General features: G+C 39.6%; 1 protein-coding gene across 1 annotated transcript in view; it reads left to right on the top strand.

Moving 5' to 3' along the window:
- WDR43 (WD repeat domain 43) overlaps nt 1–11,893 on the top strand; it is a 39,113-nt gene extending 27,220 nt beyond the window's left edge. Inside the window, exons 11-18 of the mRNA XM_061432945.1 lie at nt 498–629; nt 3,026–3,112; nt 3,699–3,730; nt 6,019–6,082; nt 8,133–8,246; nt 8,758–8,827; nt 10,155–10,204; nt 10,306–11,893. Coding sequence (XP_061288929.1) covers nt 498–629; nt 3,026–3,112; nt 3,699–3,730; nt 6,019–6,082; nt 8,133–8,246; nt 8,758–8,827; nt 10,155–10,204; nt 10,306–10,497 — 741 coding nt within the window. The 3' untranslated portion in view covers nt 10,498–11,893. The remainder of the gene's footprint in view (nt 1–497; nt 630–3,025; nt 3,113–3,698; nt 3,731–6,018; nt 6,083–8,132; nt 8,247–8,757; nt 8,828–10,154; nt 10,205–10,305) is intronic.
- Nucleotides 11,894–16,369: the final 4,476 nt, after the last annotated feature.

Genomic DNA, 16,369 nt, shown 5'->3' with positions numbered 1-16,369 from the left:
AATAAAAAGGAAAATAGGAAGACATCTTATAAATTTGGGGGAGAATCTGTGCTCTTTCGATAATATTTGTTAGCAAGAGATTTGAGGTTGATGGCAAGAGAAGGTTATACTACAGGGAAGCTTTTATAGAAAACTATAGAAGGGGGAAATTATAGGTTTTTTCTTAGGCTCTAGTAATCAGATTTCAGACCCTTCTCTTTTTTGAATCTTACAGAGGGATTTTTATGAATTAAATTCTCAAATTGTGATTTTTCAGGTTTTTTCTCCCCCCGCTAAAATCTGTGAACGTGGACTGTAGTCGTTACACTCGTGTGCCGCATTGGCTTTATGGTGATGAGATTCTATTGGAATGAGAAAGAGCATGTTTGTGTTTTTCAGTGTTGAGGTGTAAATCAGTTAGAGCTTTTTGTCTCCTGAGACATAAACACAGAGTAATTTGACCAAACTGGTTTAGGTCTTGTCTGGTGCAACATTAACTGGTCATTTATGTTCTGTAGGTTAGCATTGAAGAACGCCTGGGAGCCCTGGATATAGCTTCAAAAAAAGAAAAGGACAACCTTCCACAGACAAATAGTTTTCCAGTTCTCCTCACACAGGGCTTAGAAAGTAATGATTTTGAAATTCTAAATGTAAGTATTATAGCAGTTTTTAAAGGAATAAGATGGTTAATTTTTCTTAGAAGGCAATTGACAGCACATTTACAGAGTGAATAGTCATGTACTGTCTTGAATTTACTGTTTTGTGAGTTTAGTCAAATGTCTGTCTCTTGGTGGCACTATACAGACAGTCACCAACCTACAAAGGGATTGAATTGAGTTATTTTGAACCTGGAATGCATTTTCTCATAGAAATATTGTTGTGACTTGTTACTGGGTTCTTAGGCTTTAGTTCACAAAAGCCTTTATAAACGTTGTGTAGCTGAATTATAATACTCAGCATTCTAGATCACAATTTATATTTTTTTCTGTAGGAAAATGCGTTCCTGAGTTTTTACTCTGGATTCCAGAAACTTATTTCCCCCTGGCCGTGAGAGGGGGCGGTGAGGTGGAACCTTGGCAATGGATAGGAGGTTTGAGGGAAAAATTCAAGAGGGTTGGGGGTATATAAAAGGGAGGCATTTGCTATTTTTGTGTTTGTAAGTTGGTGACTGCTTGTATGTTGCTTAATTCGGTCCTCTTAAATTCCAGAATTTGAAAGTGGTCTGTAGAGAAAATTTAAGTGTAAAAAAAAAATGGACTTAAGCACTACCTGATTAGATTAAAGCAGGTTTCCATTTGCTCAGCGCATTTGTTATTAGTGACTCTTGGTGCCACTTAGTATAGATGTGACTTGAATAGGCAACCCATGAATAGTGTTTCTCTGCTTTATATTTTGATCTAAATGGGAATGTCCTATGTTTAAGGTGATTTTGTAAAATGAGGGGGGAAACCAGACATATGTGAAAACCTAAAATCACTTTCAAAACAGTTTGTGAGCGTATGTATCTTGGGAGATCAATTTTAGTCTAACATGGTGAAGAAACCTCGGTGAGGATTTGGTGAAAAATAAGCTACAGAAAACAGTGTTTTAAAAAAATATAACTTATTTGCCATCATAGCTTACTTAATTGTGCTTTGAAAAATTCCTTAGTAGTACAAGTGAATCAGTTATCTTTTTTTTTTTTTTTTTAAAGAAACATCTCGTAATAGTACAATGGGCCACAGTGAACCCATCACTCAGTTTCAAAAATTATCAACACTAACCAACCTGTTCTTGTTTTATCTGTTTGCCATGCCCCTCCCCAGATTATAGTGAATCAAATTTCAGACGTATTATTTATTTCAACCACAAATATACCCCTGTTCAACTCTGACAATAGCAATTCCTTTTAAAAACATAACCACAATCTGTTATCACCTAAAAAAAGGAAATGATGATTCCTTAAAATTATCAAATATCCAGTTAATATTTACCTCTGGCTGATTATCTTGTAAACTTTTATTTTTTCTCTTTCTTTAAAACTATATTCCAACAAAATCCACACTTAGGGAAATATTGGTCCCTTGGATTTAATAAAAAATTAAAGCTGCTTTCTTGAAATGGCACTGTTAAGATAATGAAAAGGCAAGCCATAGGTTGGCAAAAAAAAGCGACTTATGTATCAGACAAAAAACTTACATCCAGAATTTATAGAACTCTTTTAACTTATTTGTGAGACTCAAATAAAAACCAATTGGTAAAGGTGTGAACAGATATTTCACAGATACTCCAGTGGCCAGTGAGTGCATATAAAGGTATTAAACATCATTAATCATCATAAATGCAAATTAAAGCCACAATGAGATGACAGCTACCTGTCCGTTACGATTTATTAAAAGTTAAACAGCAGTACCGTCCGTTGGGGAGTATGCAGAGTAACTGAAGCTCTCATGTCTTGCTGGTGGGAGGTAAAATAGTACACCTGCTTTGGAAAACAGTTTGGCAGTTTCTTAAGGACACATCTACCACAAGAATGTGCCATTCTGTCCTTAGGTATTTACCACAAGAACCAGTGTTCATACAAAGACTTGTACAGGAATACCTGCCCCAAGCTGGAAAGAACTCCCCACATGTGAAGGGATAAACAAACTATTATCTAGCAGTGTAAGGAATGGGTATTGCTTCATCAACAACATGGATGAATCTCAAACTTACGCTATGAGAAAGAAGCCAGGCAAAAAAGTACATATAGCTTGCTCTCAGTTATATAAAAATTCTAGAAAATGCAAACCAAATATATACTTCAGTAGTTGCCTGAGGGAGGTGGGTTGAAGGGAAGGCTAGAAGGTAAAGAGTCCAAGGAGTAAATGTCCTGATAACTTGCCGACTATACTTGTCTGATAGCCATAAGAAATAGTGCATTCTTCATTTAATCCCAACCTTTATTTGCTAAAATTCAGTTGGTTCTTCATTGTGTGGTTTTTAAGATCATTTTTACTGACAGTATTTCCTGTAGTGTCCTTAGTTTCTGAGTATGCTTATTTATATTTTTTTTCCCCCCTCACAGAAAGTACTTCAAACTAGGAATTTAAACTTAATAAAGAGAACTGTATTAAGGATGCCCCTGCATGCTGTTATTCCGTTGTTGCAAGAGGTAACTGAGTACACTTTTCATTCTAAGGTCCTAATGCTGTGACTCGAAGATGAAAATCCAGACATGGATTTGCAGTATGTAAGCGAGCAGGGTGCTTAAGAGTGGGTGATAGATGACCACTAGATCTCCTCAGCCAAAAGTTTCCTAACCTAGATTTTTTTCTATATATTTTAAAAATTGAGATATAATTTACATACCTTTAAAGTGTACAGTGTTGTATAGTATATTATAGACTGTACAACTGCCGCACCAAAAAGAAAGCCTGTACCCATTAGTCACGTCCCGTTTGTCCTTACTCCCCAGTGTCTGGCAACCACTAATCTATTTTCTGTCTTTGTGTCTGTTTTGGACATTTCATTCATAAGTCCTAGCCTAGATTTTTATCAGATAATTACTGTTATTTTAGGAGTGTATTCCTAGATGATGTTAAATTGGTCAAAACATTTAGGAGTTAGGAAACAAGAATAATGATTTCCTAATATGGCTGTTCTTTTCCTTTGGTTCTCTGGATGTGTTTTCGTGTGAATTGATGAGAGATTGGCTGGCTCTGAAGTACTGTGACTAATACTGTTTTTCTTTTCCTCAGCTTACAAAGAGATTACAAGGACATCCTAATAGGTAAGACGTTTGGGCAACCTAAATTGCTTTGATATTATAAATATTTTAAATGTGATTGTTTAATAACAGCAATGTCTTACAGCATGTTACTACATAGTAGGTAGCCCGAAATTCTAATAAAACTCTTTTAAGTGTGAAATATTGATCTCTGCACTTACTTTAAATTGAATGATTCTTATTTCCAAGATTGTATTAGAGTTTTTTTCCTTTCCTTTAGAAAACAACGCAGGCCATTTAGTGGATTAATTTTTAATGATTTAGGCCTAATCATGATGTGTAAAACTGGCCATTTGTAGAACTTGTTCAGTCTCTGGTAGTTGCTAAAAGACACTATAAGGAAACAATTTTATATAACTAAATCTTATGAGTCATCTTTTGTTAATTTGATGATTAAACATTTAGATAGGATGTTGATGGGCCTCCTCAGGTGGTGCCAGTGGTAAAGAACCCGCCTGCCAGTGCAGGTAGATGTAGGAGATACAGGTTCAATCCCTGGGTCAGGAAGATCCCCTGGAGGAGGGCATGGCAACCCACTCCAGTATTCTTGCCTGGAGAATCTCATGGACAGAGGAGCCTGGCGGGCTACAGTCCATAGGGTCGCAAAGAGTCAGACACGACTGAAACAGCTTAGCACACACGCAGGGGATGTTGATTTCTCAAAGATATTAAGCTTGTACTATGGAATCAAGATTGCCGGGAGAAATATCAATAACCTCAGATATGCAGATGACACCATCCTTATGGCAGAAAGTGAAGAGGAACTAAAAAGCCTCTTGATGATAAGTGAAAGTGAAGAGTGAAAAAGTTGGCTTAAAGCTCAACATTCAGAAAACGAAGATCATGGCATCTGGTCCCACCACTTCATGGGAAATAGGTGGGGAAACAGTGGAAACAGTGTCAGACTTTATTTTTCTGGGCTCCAAAATCACTACAGATGGTGAGTGCAGCCATGAAATTAAAAGATGCTTACTCCTTGGAAGGAAAGTTATGACCAACCTAGATAGCATATTCAAAAACAGAGACATTACTTTGCCAACAAAGGTCCGTCTAGTCAAGGCTATGGTTTTTCCTGTGCTCATGTATGGATGTGAGACTTGGACTGTCAAGAAGGCTGAGCACTGAAGAATTGATGCTTTTGAACTGTGGTGTTGGAGAAGACTCTTGAGAGTCCCTTGGACTGCAAGGAGATCCAACCAGTCCATTCTGAAGGAGATCAGCCCTGGGATTTCTTTGGAAGGAATGATGCTAAAGCTGAAACTCCAGTACTTTGGCCAGCTCATGCGAAGTGTTGACTCATTGGAAAAGACTCCGATGCTGGGAGGGATTGGGGGCAGGAGGAGAAGGGGACGACAGAGGATGAGATGGCTGGATGGCATCACTGACTCGATGGACGTGAGTCTGCGTGAACTCCGGGAGGTGGTGATGGACAGGGAGGCCTGGCGTGCTGCGATTCATGGGGTCGCAAAGAGTCGGACACAACTGAGCGACTGATCTGATCTGATGGCATCATCAGTGTCTATAATATATTTTTTCTTTTCTAAGTTGTTTTTCCTGATAGACTCCATTAGACTTTGGAGCTCACAGAGGAAAGTTGAAGAGTTCATTAATTAGGGCCTGACTTACATTTGTGGCCCATGTTTGTCTTCATGCTGGTTTGGAAATCTTTTGCTGTTTGTACCTTATGATGAATAGATGGGCTCAGATACATGAGCATAAAATGCAGTGTCAACTGAGCCCAGTTTAGTGCCTTGGTATCAGCTAATTATGAAGTAAAACATTAGTTTTATATCTGGAATTGAATTATTTTTAGAGGAAGGGGTTTTTGTCCTGTTACCTAGTCCATCTTACTCCCCTCTCCTTCCCCAAGAGATTCCTATATTACACAGACCTCAAATAGACCCAGTGAAAGGATGAAAGGACTGTCATATTCAATAGTGGTTGACAATGGCACCCCACTCCAGTACTCTTGCCTGGAAAATCCCATGGACGGAGGAGCCTAGTAGGCTGCAGTCCATGGGGTCGCTAAGAAACGGACACGACTGAGCGACTTCACTTTCACTTTTCACTTTCATGCATTGGAGAAGGAAATGGCAACCCACTCCAGGGTTCTTGCCTGGAGAATCCCAGGGACGGGGGAGCCTGGTGGGCTGTCATCTCTGGGGTCGCACAGAGTCGGACATGACTGAAGCGACTTAGCAGAGTCATTTTCTAGATCTTTATAACTCTGTTGTATTTACTTTTGGATTTGTGAATGTTAGTTGATTTGTTGTTTGTTTGTTGTTTTTCAGTGCTATTTTAATGGTTCAGTGGCTAAAATGTGTGTTAACGGTCCATGCATCCTACTTATCCACAGTAAGTCTGTTCGTTTGGAGTTGAATAGTTTGGATTTGCTAAGGATTATGAAGTGATGGCTTAACAAAAACCATCTGCCCTTTGACTGTCAGCCGCTTCTTTTAAAGGTTTTGTTTTTTCCCAGGTGCAGTATCATACTGTCATTGTTGTTAACTTTTGTAAACCGGTCTTTTGTTGACCCAGGTTTTAGAAGTAATATATATTCTGTAGAGAAGCTTGAAAAATGCAGAAAGGAGAAAAGTTACATAGGAGCCTTCACATGTTTTTTTATATACACAACCTGTTTAGCAAAATTATCTTTACATTGTATGTATCTCTCCACCTCCTGCTAAAAAGCTTAGTAACTTTTAAAAGTTTATATCCCCCGTGTTAACATTTCTGTTGTACATTGCCTCAGGAGGCTAAATGGGTAGTTTGTGATAAAAATTATATAAATATTTAATACCTGACGTTTCGCTGGGGCTACTGTCAGCTCCTTATTACCTGTACAGATGTAAGGGAGGGAGTGTAAAATCTTAAAGCAGCACCAGAAAAAAAAAATAGTTCTATATCTCATAATAGAAGTTGTGTTATTACCACATCATTAATTCAGAAATGAATAAACTAGAAATAAAATCATGCAGTTGGCATTTTCCTCCTTTTATTTGATTATCTAGCATCTTTCAGTAGGTTTTCTTGAAAGATTTTAATGGAGAGTTGAAAATTCTTAATTGCTGTTTAAACTATAGCTCTTCCTTTCTTAACACAGTTTCACTCAATTCTTGCCTGATCACTGTCCCTTGTTCTCAGGCTCCTTTTCCTTCAGGAGTTTGAGATAGGAAAGGCTACTGGATAACCTGTTTTGAGTTTGGCAGTTCATTCTCTGTATGTCTGTGGTGATCTCTGTCAGTGAGTAAAAATGGGGGAAGAGACAGGAAACAGAATGCATATTGGTTTTCTTAGCTTACAGAAGCCTTGGGAGATTGGGGGGTGGTGGTTGAGTGGCATGGTGATGGGAATGGAGAGATCACCACAAGCATAGTACAGCATTTACTTTGTTACCTTGTTGAATTGCTTAGAGGTGAAAAGAGCCTTAGGAGGACTTGAAGTGAATCCCTTCTGGATTCAACCCTTCAGTTATAACTACGGAATGGTAGTTGTGTAACGTAGGTCAGGGCAGAATAGACTGTGGAAGTACAGTATGGGGTAGGCTCTGCAGCCCAAAACAGTCCTCTTTCCTCAGAGAACAGTGCTTTTCTTCCACCTTGCCTTAATTTCTTCCTTATCAGGTATCTTTAAGCACTTTCTCTTAAGTCAAAGATTGCTAGGCATGGGGGCTTTAGTAATGTACACACACTCATTTTCACTGTTTAAAAATTTAACATTTGAATGAAATACTCTTATTTACTTTAGTGTCAGATAGGAGGGCAAGTAAAGGCTAGTTAAAGGGCAAAGAGTAGGGTCCCTATTTCTACAGCTCTGGAGGGACGAATAAAATAATTTCCTGCTTTAATTTCTGAAGCATAAGTCAGAGGAAGTATGTTTAACAGGAAGTATGTTTGAAATACTCTAAGGTCAGCTTTGTAGTCTGTCACTCTGTCCAGTGGGTCTCTGGAAGCTCTGAAAAGCTTCCTCTAGCTACTGGGACCTAATGGTAGAGGTTGATCCTGTGATATCATCAGAGAGGAAGTTTCAGAGTGAAGTCCTTTTTAAGAAATATGTGGTTGAGGGTACTTTTTATTTACTGTCTCCTTTATATTGATGTTCTCAAAAATAATATGATCAGCACAGAGAGGCCCCAGCCTGCAGTTTGTCTTGCCTTGCAGTTTCTCCTGACCTTGTATCATTCTTTTTTAAAAATGTATTATTTGTTTTTGCTGTTAGTACAGTAAAGGCATCTGAAAGTTTGAGATTTTGCTAGGCTATGTGACAGGCTGCCACTGCCGCTAGAAGTGCAAGCATTTGCTTGGGGCTGAATCTGCAGGCATATGTGAACATGATTTATATATTTGTTATCTATGTTTTGTTATGATAGTGTCAAAGTATCTTTTTTATTGTTGTCTTTCTGTAGTTGCCTGACTTGGTACCCCAGCTGGGGACCCTGTACCAGTTAATGGAAAGCAGAGTAAAAACTTTTCAGAAGCTCTCCCACCTTCACGGAAAGCTTATCCTTCTAATCACACAAGTGAGTAGATCAGATTGTTTTGTGCCAAACATTTGAATGTGGGAGTAATGGAGAGAGGAATAAGGATTGTTTGCCTGGCTGTTGAAAGTGCCCCATTTCAGTTAAAACAAAAACTGGTAGATGAAGACCTAATTTTTAACTAGGCAGTGCTATGTATTTGATAGTAAGTAAGCTTTGTTGTACTTGAGTCAACTTTAGCTCGTCACCATCAGTGTTTGAACTTAATATAGTTAGAGTGGTTGTGGTGCTGTGAGCAAGAGTTGCAGGGTATTGCTGCAGCTTTTGGTCACAGAAGGAAATCTTAACCTGAGAAGCATTTTCAGAGTAATTACACAGAGTAATTCTTTCTTGGATTTGATGCACTTGCCTTTTGTCTGATATTTGAACTGCATCATGTTAAGGTCATCCATTTCATGGATGAGGGTGAGGGTGAGTTTACTGTTGGGGAGGTTGTGTGATACTTGAGATAAATTTACATTCCACTTCACAATAGCACTTGATTGTCTTTCAGGTTACAGCGTCAGAGAAAACAAAGGAAACGACTTGTCCTGCTCAGAAGGCAAAGTTGGTGTATGAAGAAGGTAAAGACTTAGGGTATATGCTTAACAATTCATTTTCACATTGGCTCAACTCTGCGACTTGTGAGTAAGATCGTGCTTTGGCACACCTTCCCTGATAAAACGGGCAAGCCCTTGGCGAAACCGGCAGAAATGTGATCAAATGAAAGAGAGGGCACAAATAGAGTAACAAAAAAGAGCATCGGGTATGGAAGAGATTTAAATAGAACACCATGAACAGCCATGCACATACAGAAAACCTGGATGGTATAGGTAATTTCTTGGGAAGCTTCAATGACCAAATTGACTTAGAGAAACCTTGAAGTAATAGTTTTGAATTTACTTAATCAAAATCTTTCCTCACAAGGTACCAGACACAGGTTTTATAAATGACTTTTATTAGTCTTTTAAGGAACAAGTCATTTTTGTCATATATGAACAGTTCAGGCATTTTATGAATCAGAACCAGAAAAATGTAGTCAAAATAACATTTTAGGCCATCCTCAAATATCCTAAGTAGCAGATTAATTATAGAAGTAAAATCATGTTTCATTGTCAAGTAGAATGTATTTAAAGATTATAACATGATTTAGCGTCAAGAAACCTTATCACTGTAGTTATTACCACATTAACAGATTACCATGAGCACTATATATTAAGCAACCTAGGATTTTAAGTAAGGGAGTTTCCTTAATAAATCTACATCAGACATAAGGTTTAGAAGCATTCCCATAAAGTCATTAACAAGACAATAGTGTACCTTTTATTACTTCTGGATATCCTGCCTTATACTTTATGAAAGAAATGAATTCTAGAACATTGGACCTTGCAGTTGTTTTTCTTCTCCACATAGAAAATACAGCAGAATCTGCAGTTGCATTGTTATTAAGATATGCAAATAGGCAAGCTTACTGGATACCAAGATCTAGCAAAAAAGGAATTGGTAGCATTATTATGTCCCAGTAATTGTATGTCCATAATGTCCCATTCAGAAAATGTATTAGGAAAAAAGATCCCTTTCACAGCAGCATCCAAAACTATCTAGAAATACCTCTAAAAAATGAAGCAAAACCTTTATAGAGAAAGCTATAAAACATAACTGAAGAACATAAAAATGTACCTGAATTAATTACACTTCTTGTGATCCCACCTTTCCTCCCCCCTTTTGTTGAGATATAATTGGCATAACATTGTGCTTCTTTTAGAAGTAGAACATAATCCTTCTTAGATGGAGGACAGCTAAATACATTTCTAAAAGTAAATTCAGGAGTCTGATTCCATTTATTAGCTTTCAGTGCTATGCCCTTTGCTTTGATCACAAAATTAAAACTAGGTTTCCCTCTTCTTACAGAATCTTCTGAAGAGGAATCTGATGATGAAATAGCAGATAAGGATTCTGATGTGAGTAATTTGTTTCCTGGTACATAAACATGCCTTATATCCTTGTACTCTGTAAGACTGAGGCCTTCAATCATGCTTTCTTTGCTTACTATTTCCACCAGGATAATTGGGATGAAGATGAGGATGAGAAAGCAAGTGAAAAAGATGAGGATGTTGATGAAGAGAATGAAGAGGAAGAAGGGGATGATGAAGACAAAGATGAAGAAAATGGTGAGGACAGAGATGTGGCAAGTGAAAAGGAATTAAATGGAGATTCTGATTTAGATCCTGAGAATGAAAGTGAAGAAGAATGAACAGAAAAGAACAGGCGAAATGAACTGTGTAAACTGGCTCACCTTACCCACTGCTGCCGAGTTCTCCTGGGGAGGGTTGTCTCTGACAGATGCCAAGGACCGCTGCACATTTCCAAATTCCTAATGGTGGTTCCTATGCCACTTTGCTGTCCTGAACACCCCAGACCTAACTGTGTAAATAAGAGAGTTTCATTCAAATGTTAATAAACTTTACACAGTAAATAGACACATTTTCTGCAATGTACTGACATGAGTGTCCAATATATGGTATATTTTTATAATATAATATCTTCGTATGATTGGTTATGCCAAGGATTGACATAAATGAAAAGACATTTCCCATGTAAGGGTTCAAGAACTGGACTTTAATGAAGGAGTCAGCTCCTGTCTCAGGTTGGTATCTTTCATCACGTCCTGATACGAAGCAGCACTAGTGAAACAGTTTGGTACATTTTCATAAAACATGAAGGGATAAACTAAAAATGAGTAAAAATGATTGTGATTAAAAAAAAATAAATAAAATCACCAGTTTTCCTGGCTTCTCAACTGTGGTAATCTGATTTGAATCAGATTGAATATTTGGAGTGCTTCCCCAAAACAACCACTTATTTTTCAAGCTGTCATGTGAAATATTTTTTTAAAATACACAGAAATCATGATGATTAAAAAGTAAAGAATTAGCCATATTAAGGATTTTTCTTGACTGCAGGTTGCCTGTAAAGAATCATCAGTGTATGGATTTAGAAGTGCTCATTACCCACAACTTTTTAAGATTCAGTTACAGCTGCTTTTGAAGAGGTTTTCATTTTTATTTAAACTACTAATGGATCAAAGAACAATTGTTTATTTTTTTCTCTTTGGTTTTAGATATTAATGATAACCTTGTTGGAATTTTTTTCCAAAGAAAATATTTTTATAATTCCGTAATTTAATGTGTTCCTTTTCATCATCCACTCTTGGCAGTGTTAGGCTATGTTTACCTTAAAATAAATCTGACTCAAGATTTTTTATGTATGTATAAAGAAGTATTTTGTGTGCTACAAAAGCCTTTTCAAATTATCAGTAATTTTTTTTTTTTTAAAGAATGAGCCAGTATTTGCTCAGTGCTCTGTAGGGAACATGCAGATGGAAGCTCAGCTCTTAAGAAAGGGCTGGGGAGATGGGTTTATTTTTCCCACCTGTGAATATGTAAAACATAAAACCATTATCTCTGAGGGACTTCTCACTTCGGTGGCAGATTTCCGTGCTCAACTAGTAGAGTTGGAGCCATACAAGCATCTTGGGAAAGTTAGAGTCAGCTACTGGTGTAATGTATAGTTATATTTGTCTATAAATGGAGCTGTTTATGGCAATTTAATACCATTCTCTTTGTAAAGTGAATAAATATTCATCTTTACCCAGTGCTTGTCTTGTGGTGTATGTAGGGGACACAGCCACAGGTTTGGGCTTGTGGTGTGAAGGTTTTTTAAAAAAGGATCTTGTTCCACGAGCATTAATAGGCACATGCTTTCAAGGCTTTTTGGATAATCTAGAATTTGTATCAAAGTGAAGAAACCAAGAACTTTCAGAAGCCAGTGGTGGTTCCTTGATCCAGTCCCACCTGGCTGGGCCATGCTCCTGCAGACAGAGGCTGCTGTGATGGTCAAGGGTGCATGTGGTCATGCGTCAGGCCCTGCTCAGTGGTCTGAGTCAGATTTCCTCTCTGCCCGACTACCTAGAGAACTGTGGTGGATGCTCACTATTTCTTGTTTTAGACAAATCCAGAGTTAAGTCCCAAATTTACTAAGACTGTTTCCTAGTTTGAGAGTATTCCGCTCCTAATCCAGTCAAGAGTTTTGAGGATGTGGTGGTGTCTTTTTTTTTCCGAGATTAATATTTCTTGGCTTTTTTATTTTGAAAAATTAGCCCTCTGCCCTTGATCAAATCAAGGATCACATACTGTATTTGGTTGTCATTGCTTTGTTAGTCCAGAATATCCTCCCTTGTGTGTTTCATGATTTTGATATTTAAGTAAGTCCACATAATTTAAGCTGTGTTATAGAATGTCCTACATGCCCTTATAGAAGGTCCTTATGATTAGATTCTTGTTGAAATGTTTTTGGTGAGAAAACTAAATAGGTGACAATATTTGAGATTAATTTGTAAAAATTAACTCTGGGTATGGATGAGTGTATTCGATGAAAGTAGATGTGAGGCTCTAGGTTTGGGACTTTTGAAGCCCTTATGAGGGTTGGAAATGGGATCTATGTAGTGAGATCATTTTGGGTACATTGATACATATGTATATATTTTATATGTATTTACACACATGAAGAAGTGAAGTCGCTCAGTCGTGTCCGACTCTGCGACCCCATTGACAGTAGTAGCCTACCAGGCTCCTCCGTCCATGGGATTTTCCAGGCAAGAGTACTGGAGTGGGCTGCCATTTCCTTCTCCAGGGGATCTTCCCAACCCAGAGATTGAACCTGGGTGTCTTGCATTGTAGACAGAAGCTTTACTGTCGGAGCCACCAGGGAAGCCTGGCTGTTACAATTCTTGTGGAAGTGAATTCTCAGCATGTACATTTAATCACAACATACTGATCGCCTACTCTGTCAGGGATTATTTAGTTGCTTGTTTATTGTCATTCAGTTACATGATACAGAGCTGACATTCTATCAGAAAAGTACAGGGACTTTCCTGGTGGTCCAGTGGTTAAGAATCCACCTGCCGATGCAGCGAACACAGGTTCAGTCACTGCTCCTGGAAGATTCCACGTGTCAAGGGGCAACTAGACCCATGGGCCACAACTGCTGCAGCCTACATGCTCTAGAACCCTGTGCTCTGCCGCAAGAGAAGCCGCTACAATGAGAAGCCCATGCACTGCAACTAGAGAGTAGCCCTTGCTTGCTGCAACTAGAGAAAGCCCACGAGCAGCAGCAAAGCGCAGCCAAAAATAAAATATTTTAAAAAGCAGTAGACAACATACGATGTGTAAGGTATACAGAGGAAGTAATTCTATTCAGTATATTAGAAGATACTGTGACTGGGGAAGAGTGAAAGTGAAGTCACTCAGTCGTGTCTGACTCTGTGACCCCATGGATTGTGGAACCCCATGGAGCCACAAGACTCCTCATTCCATGAAATTTTCCAGGTAAGGACCTAGGGGTTGAACCTGGATCTCCCGCATTGCAGGAAGACGCTTTACCGTCTGAGACACCAGGGAAAGGAGTAAGGACATGAGTTGGTATGGGGGAATACAGTTGCATAATTAAAACACATGATCAGTGTAGGGCTTATTGCGAAGATGAGATTTGAACATAGACTAGGAGGAGGTGAGGAAGTTAGCTAAGTGGGTATCAGTGGAAGAGTGTTCAAGGCAGAGGAAATGGCAGGAGCAGAGGCCAGCATGTGTCCTGATGTGTTGAAACCATGAGAGGAGACCAGTGTGACTGCAAAAGAATGAGAAAGGGAGAATGTAAGTGAGAGGTGATGGGGACTTAGGCTAGGGTTGGTGATGATTGGTTGTTTCGGGATTAGTTTAGAACTAATAGGATTTTGGTGAGGTGTGAGGAAAAGAGAGGAGTCAGGTATGACTTGTTATGAGGAGACCAGGATGAAGCTGTGGGTGGAGTTGATTTGGGAAGGAAGATCAGTAGTTGGATTTGGGACATGTTAAGTTACAGATACCTGTTGGGAATGTAAATCCATTCCCAGCTGATTTGGCAGTGGGGAGGGGCGTGGGGTGGGGAGGAGGGGATGAGTTTGGGTGGAGAGACAGATTCATAAGTGTCAGTAAAGCCACAGGACCACGTGAGCTTCTCCAGGGAGTGAATGCACAGGAAGGGACCCGAGCATCATAGTTAGGAGAAACCCCAAGGGACACAAAGAGTGAAGGTGAGGTAGGCGAAATCGAGATTGGCTTGCTCTTCCATTTTCTTTGAATTCATGATATCCCCCAGCTATAGTTTCTTTCAGCAGTAATTGATATTCCTGGTGGGTCCTGCCAGGGTTTTCGGATGTCCTTCCTATGGCTGCTTGTTGACCCTTTCTTTGAAAGCAACTCAGGCGTAAAATATGTTTTCCTCTTAATCTAGTACAGTGTTGTTCAGTGGCCCCTCAGCACCGGCCCTGGTGTCCAGGTTGTACACTGGATCACAAGATAGGCAGAAAGAAAGACCACAGCACTGTAAACGGACTAGCAGGCATCATTCAAAAGGGAACAGTGTGGAGGAAAGCGTAGGCTGGGTGGCGCCCTCTCTTCTGTACGGGGCGGCTGACTTGGTGTGAGAAAGTGAAATTGTACTTGTCAGCAGTACAGTGAATATTCATGTGTATGTGTGGGTCATTTTTAAATATGAAAATAGTTCTGAGAAGAGCAGGGTAATTATAAATCGTACTTTATGGGGTGAGGAGTGTCAAATGAAAAATCCCCAAATTGAAAGTCATCACTTAGAAAATTGCCTGGCATATTCTTTCTAGGTAATAATGGCTCAAAGGGCGAGGAGATACTATACTTCTTGGAGGCTGAAGTTTAAAAGGGATTTCCTAATGGAAATAAATGTGAAGGAAAACATCTTGTTACAGTCTTGCCTTTGGCCTTGTATATTTTGTTCTAGTTTGAAAGAGGGGAAGGGTCGTGGTTGCCTGGCAGTGCGGTCTCTGAGGTCAGGGACAACTGGGCAGCCGCCTCAGTGGGCCCTGTGTGGATGTGATGGTCCGAAACCGGGCCACAGCCTCACAGGTTCAGAAACTTCATTTTGTCCTCCATGGAGCTGTTGTAATTTCATACAGTCAGAACATTGGCCAGGCTTCCAAGAGAAATTGACATTTAAATGGTGTATTTATTAATAGAAATACACTACATCTCTCAAGTGGAGCAGTGCTCATATTGGGTGATGACCTGCACAGAAGAGTCACGCAGTAAAAACCAGTTTCGTAATTGGAAGACTGTCTTTGCGCCAGAGCGTGGAATTGGAATGGAAAAATGAACTGGATGGTCTTAATAGCTGAGGGTAGTGGCCCGTGGGTCGTCTGTACTGAAAGGGTCAGAATTCTTCCCTGCGTGTTGCTCTGGTCCTTCCTGTAATAAACAGGACTGTCACTGTGGGTGGAAGGTTGGTGTTGGGGTCTCCTCAGGCACCTACTGAGGGCTGCCTGTTAGGGTGCATTCCAGTGGTTCAGGGACCATGAGCACCACAAGACCTGGTTACAACTAAGAAACAAGCTCACTATTGTTAGTCAGTTCAGTCACTCAGTTGTGTCCGACTCTTTGTCACTTTGTGGACTGCGGCACGCCAGGCTTCCCCGTCCATCACCAACTCCCAGAGCTTGCTCAAACTCATGTTCATTGAGTCGGTGATGCCATCCAACCATCTCATCCTCTGTCGTCCCCTTCTCCTGCCTTCAGTCTTGCCCAGCATCAGTCTTTTCCACTGAGTCAGTTCTCCCAACCTGTCAGAGTCTGTGCTCCCCCTCACTTTTTTTCTTTTGTTATGGTAAAATATACATACCATTTTAACCATTTTTAAGTGTGTAGTTCTGTATCATTAAGTACATTTACATGCTAGTTCAACTGGCAAAATCTCTTAATTGGTGATTTTTGTGGAAGGATCAAATCCCAGAAATGAAAGAGCAAACTAATACAATCCATCAGTCTGTTGTGGAGACACTGGATTTGAGACCAGAAACTCCGATGATGAGTCTACACTGCAGCATGGTGACGATAAACCTCTCTTTTTTTTTTGGCCTGTGACAGGAGAGTAAGGGCAATGTGGTTTGTTGCAAGGATGCTGTGAGCACATACACTGGAGCACAGCGCCTGGCAGAGGGCTGAGTTTTGGAACAATTAATTGTTGGGCATTTTCCCTTATGGAAGAGGAGGAGGGGCACA

The sequence above is a fragment of the Bos javanicus genome, chromosome 11, assembly GCF_032452875.1.
Source record: "Bos javanicus breed banteng chromosome 11, ARS-OSU_banteng_1.0, whole genome shotgun sequence".
NCBI classification, from domain to species: Eukaryota; Metazoa; Chordata; class Mammalia; order Artiodactyla; family Bovidae; genus Bos; species Bos javanicus.
This window is presented reverse-complemented; position numbering and strand designations above follow the sequence as displayed.